Source organism: Centruroides sculpturatus, unplaced genomic scaffold (genome assembly GCF_000671375.1).
Source record: "Centruroides sculpturatus isolate CEXI.00-Female unplaced genomic scaffold, Cexi_2.0 scaffold828, whole genome shotgun sequence".
NCBI classification, from domain to species: Eukaryota; Metazoa; Arthropoda; class Arachnida; order Scorpiones; family Buthidae; genus Centruroides; species Centruroides sculpturatus.
In genome coordinates, this window is record NW_019385075.1 from 70,546 (window position 1) to 76,235 (window position 5,690).

The following is a 5,690-nucleotide window of genomic DNA, read 5'->3' on the forward strand; positions in this document are numbered from 1 at the left end:
CTCAAGAACTCTACTGTAACTAAGTATGTAAGAGAAAAAATCCTGTATATTGTTAATACCTACATGTTGAGTACACTAATGGTGTTGTTTTTTATAGTCTTCAAAGTATAGTAGAATTTAAATAAGACAGTCTATGTCTGAAGCGTGAAGAAGTGAGATTAAATATTCAACCTGGTATCTGAAATAATCAAGTATATAGAGTAAGATTCCCGTTCGGGAAAAAAATACATACAGAGAAGGAATTTTTTAAAAAATGGTATGTTGCGTCTTACTTGTATATACCAAAGAAATATACTTTTATTTTTGCGGTTTTAATTCATATGTCGGGTTATAATATGTATATAATTGGTTTTTATATGTTTTAGTTGACTGAGGAGGGGCAAAAACGGAGCCCGAAACGTGTATAGAAACGCATCTCAACAAAAGCTGGAATAAATGAATGAGTTATGCCATGTGTTGATTACTGTGCTACATTGCAGTTTTTAAACAGACATAAAGATACAACACGGTTTTGGAATATGGAAGAGTACTTATTTTATTATTTAATAGTTTACTATCTAACAAGCCAAGTTTCAGAGTAACAAATGGATAGTCAAAATTTGTTTTGCACCAATGAAAAGAACACTTGCTGATTAATCAGAATTAGCAAAAAAATATTGATTTTCTGCAAAATTGACTTGATCCATATTCACCTGAAGTTGTATTGAATAATATTAAGGTTAGAAGATTTATTCGAAATATGTAAAATTTGTCACAAGTTTGTCAATGATACTAAGTATTGATGACATTCTATCAAATTCATATCAGGAAGCTGGCCTGAATTTGCTTATTTGCAAGTTCACTCTTCAAATGTAAAATTTCTGTTTGCTGCTGTTTGCTTACAATTCTTACAGAAAATTAACACTTTTATTCAGTGGTGTGCTGTGACATTCGATGATAGGGAAGCTGTGTTTCCATAAAAATTTTAAACAAATACTGGAAATGACAAAAATAAACAGTTTATTTACAGAGGGTGATTTGCTAATTGTGACTCACTTTATCTCTTAGTTTTTTTCATAAAGCATTCGTCAATGAATTGTCCTTGTTTGCTCAATGTGTTCTGCATCTCGGCTCACAGTGCAACATTGCTGTTTCCACGATTCGAAGACCTTGCAAGTTCCGACCAATACTGATGACCACTCCTGTTGAATTACTTTCCAGAGACCATCTAATATTGTAGCCATAATGAGAAAGAGACTTTGCTTCAGAAAGCCAAATCCAAAGAAATCCATGGGGCTGATGTCAGGTGCTTTGGTCAGTATGTCCTCTGCAGGAATGTGGAATGGTTTAACATCAGCCTTCAACATCTAGAGATGAGCGGTTGTATATCTAGCTGTGTGACTAGATGCTTTGTCAGGGTAAAGAGTCACTTTGGCTTCTCTAGGATACAGCTTTGGAATCTTGCATTCCAAATATGGTTTCAAAATGTGTTGCACATAGTAATTAGCATTAACTTTCTCAGTTTTTTTGCACTCTGATAAGAGGAAAGTGTTCCCTGGCCCGTCATTCCTCCAACAATCATAAATCCTTTAGGCCATCTTTCGTGACATTTGACAAGCCATTCTTCTGGTGCTTCCTGTCTGGGCTGCACATACAGAATTTTTTGAGTTCCATTGCAGTAATCAAGGTATAAATATGCTTCATCTAGTGTGGCCATATACTTACTTTTTCCTCCAGCCAGATGCCTCTCGTAGAGCTTCCCTAGTAGCTGCTTGCAGATCTTCGTGTATAATGGTGTTAATTAACTGTGAACTGAGATATACCCAAACGTTTTGCTATGGTCCTCTGGCTAGGTGGATCTTCTTTTCTAATCATTTCCTTAACTTTCCTTATCTTATCCTTACTCCGAGATGTGCGAGCTCTTGGAAATATTGGATGTAACTCATCAGAAGACTTGCTTGTCACTTTTTCGTTTTGTTACCAAGAACTCTGATAACTGTAGACTGGAAACTTCAATTCCATCCTTCTTGAGGGCTTTTATGATAGCGCGGAATGAAATACCTTCTTTGGGAAGAAGCATGATGCACACGTCAACTTTGCTTGCAACTGCTGCCTTCATTTTTAGCACAATCGAACTCAAACGTTCTTAGAATGCAAAGAAAAGCAACATCTACCAGTTTTCAAAATTTGATTTATATTCAACAAGTAGAATGAATGATATCCATTCGTGAATTTGAGTCATAATTTGCAAATTATCCTGTGTATTTTAATTGTAAAATAGATACATTGACACGAAAAAAGATATAAGAATTTTGTTTTGATTATTTTTTATAAACTAACTCTACTTGGCAATTTTTTCGGCGAAGTCGTTAATTACTTTATCATAAAAATCGCTCGTCGTCGATTCCATCAAAGTATTTAAATCTTAAAACAACGCACTTAGTCAAATTGCTCCCTACCAGTGGCTAATGGATAGAATCATTGGAAGCGTTATACGATGTATTGGTGTGTAGCATCCACCAGCTGAACCGCGAGAGGTTACTCTGTAAAGCTTCGCGAATGTGTACAATCTGGCTGCTTTACACTATTCAAATATTTTGGTCGTGGTAGCTGTCAATATGGCGCTTCCATTGGGAATATGCACATAGGAATTTATGTTCGAATATACAATAGCAATCTTATCATTGTTTTTCACATGTATGGAAATTTGTAATAAAATACAGTAAGACCCCGCTTAACGCTGATTCGATATAACGCGGTCTGCTCTAAGCCTAAAAAAAGCTCAAAATATACGCTGATTTAAATTATCGCGGCATTTCATTGATTTGTATAAAATACGATTATTTGCGAACACAAACCAATCAGCAAAAGGTGGCACAAATGTGTACTTTCTTTAAATCTATGTTTGTTTGGTACAATTTGGAAAAAAAATTATAACATCATGGATGTCATTGGAAATATCGACTTCGCTTGGCAAGAATTAACTGATAAATGCACGAAGTGTGAAAGAAGTTATGGCTGAAAGTATCCAAGAATTCTCAACGAGAAGAGCCTATCGCTTTATCGTTGTGTTGACCAAACTCAACCTAATCGATATAGCAGGACTAGGAGATATAGACGAGCAGGATATTGAGGAGTTACTGCAGGTTTCTGGTGAGAGTCTTACCAACGGCGATCTTCAAGAACTGGCAGAACATGGAATTCATGTGGAACTGGAAAATGGAGATTCTGAAAGCGAAGAACTCAAAAAATTTCTCTATAGATTTCCTTAGTAAAAGTTTGGTAACGATAACCGAAATTGTTGATGAAATTGTAGCGAATGATCTAGATTTTGAAAGGAGTACAAAAGCAAAATGAGGCATCTTGGATGCAATCTTCTGCTACCGACATTTGCATAAGGAAAGAAAAAAAGCGACAAGTGAAACTTCACGACTTTATTGCAAAAGAATCAGAATTTTAAAAAAGTTAGGACCTTCATCACAAAAAATGAACTTTACATTTTGTGTGCATGTGATTATGTGTTATTTAATAAAACATATTACTTAAAATAAAATATTAATTTTAAGTAATATAAAGTACGTTAAAATATGTACAGTATTTATATTTTAGAAAATACAAGGGAAGAGGCGCTTCCACAGCTTCCATGGACGGCCCGCCACTGCTTTTATTACTGAATTTGACAAATTACTAATAAATGTTCTATCAAATGATGAAAAAGTCCTCAGTTTTCAATTTGTTATTCCAAAACTCTGCTCATAATAATAATAAACCATACATGTAATAATAATTTAAAAGACAAAATTAATACTTTTATGATGAGGTGAATTTTCTAACTCAGATTATTTATTTATACAATAAATTTTTATGTTCAAATTTATTTTATTTATTCTAAAAACATTACTTATAATAATTTTTGGAGAATTTTATTCCTCCATCTTTTAACATTTAACATCTTTATGTATAATATCATTTACAAGATATTTACCTAATAACTGTCCTATAATAGTTCCACCAACTTTGGATAGGTAGTTATGGCTTAAATCTAATTCAATTAAAGACTGGCTTATCTAAATTGAAAATAAAAAGCATTTACTTTTATATAATGAATAAAATCATTTAGATGTAAGAATATTTACTTTTATGCCATCTGCTAATAACTGTGTTTGATCTTGGTATATTTTATTATCTATATGACATTTTTATAAATCTTTATATTATGTTTATTCAATGAGAATGCATTAAAATTATTTTTTACTTACGGGATAAGTTAATGCTCTCAATATAGAAAGATGTTTTTAACAAAGTACTAATTGCTTCACTTCCATCATTACACACTTGGTTATATGATAAATTCTAACAATAATAATTTGGAATTTTATGATGGTAATAATGAGTAATATAAAGACATTTTAAAATATGTTAAATTAACTTACTAGGTTTGTAATGAAAACATTTTTTTTCAATAAAGTAACCAAATGTGAAGCTCCTTCACTATCTATGTTATTTCCGGTAAGTCGTAGATCATTAACAGAAGAATTCATCTAATAAAAAATAAGTTATTTTATAATAATAATATAACTATACTACAAAATTTAAACTGTAGAACATTATAAAAATTTTAAAAAGATTTTTGTAGCTTTTTCTTTTTCCAGTGTTTTATTTCCAATTGTGCTAATGGTTTGTTGAAATATACAGTTTGGTTTTTAATTCTCTTATTGTTTTTGCGTATTGTTATCTTTTATAGGGCTTGAGTTTTATTATTGATTAATGGTGTTTTATTGGGTTTCAGTAATCGTTACGGCGCGTTATAAGGGGATGTGGAGTGTTTACAGAAATGTTATGTAATTCTAGGCTATCGACCTTTGGGTAACAGAAAGATTCATTTCTGTTTCTGAAGTGTTGCATAGTGAACTGTACCGTTTATCACTGCTTTGTACAGTACGTTGCACATGCAATTAATTAAATAATGTAAGTTCAGTATCCTTTGCTGTCTATAATTCCTTAGTATAATTAAGGATCGGAGATATGCGTTACGTTATTTTGGGAGGTGGATAGAAAAAGCATTTATGGAGCAATAGAGATTGGGATGGTAGTTGGAAAATATATAAACTATTGTGATCATCCATAAATTACGTAACACTGTTGTTAATAAGGCAAATGGATAAGCGATGTATTTTACTTAGGAGCAACAACCAAAATGTAAATAAGAAAATAAATAAATTTACCATTTTTTTGCTGTTTCTTTGCAGACACACTAAGGTGACATATATCAACACTTGGCAACTTATTGACTATTTATTCAGTTGGGACGCCTTTTACATTACGCGTTTCGGGCATTGGCCCCTCTTCAGCCAACTAGACATAAAAAATAAAACATAAGAAAATTTGTACAAAAATACGCGAGTAGATAAACTGTTTTTTTAAAAAAATTTTTTAAAAACATACCATAAAACACAAACCACTATTGTACAGATGTCGAACAGGATGGACAATTTCATATTTCATATACAACTTGGATAACAAACAAGGTCGACGATAATCATTGGAGAACAAACAGGGTCGTAGATAGCAGCTTGACTACTGGGCTTTTAAATATGGCTTTCTTATAATTTACACAAAATTCAAATAAATAGATTGACAATTACAACATATCTTAACAATATTTGTTTTTACCTGTGGTTGATATTCGCATATTACACCGAAATTCATTC

At 32.2% G+C, this 5,690-nt stretch overlaps 1 protein-coding gene across 1 annotated transcript in view; it reads right to left on the reverse strand.

The window, feature by feature from the left end:
• LOC111634277 (leucine-rich repeat-containing protein 74A-like) overlaps positions 1-5,690 on the reverse strand; it is a 21,396-nt gene that overhangs the window by 9,894 nt on the left and 5,812 nt on the right. The window contains exons 3-6 of the mRNA XM_023379012.1: positions 4,413-4,520; positions 4,239-4,332; positions 4,116-4,165; positions 3,965-4,046 (exon numbers count right to left, since the gene is read on the reverse strand). Of these exons, the coding sequence (XP_023234780.1) occupies positions 3,965-4,046; positions 4,116-4,165; positions 4,239-4,332; positions 4,413-4,520 (334 nt within the window). The remainder of the gene's footprint in view (positions 1-3,964; positions 4,047-4,115; positions 4,166-4,238; positions 4,333-4,412; positions 4,521-5,690) is intronic.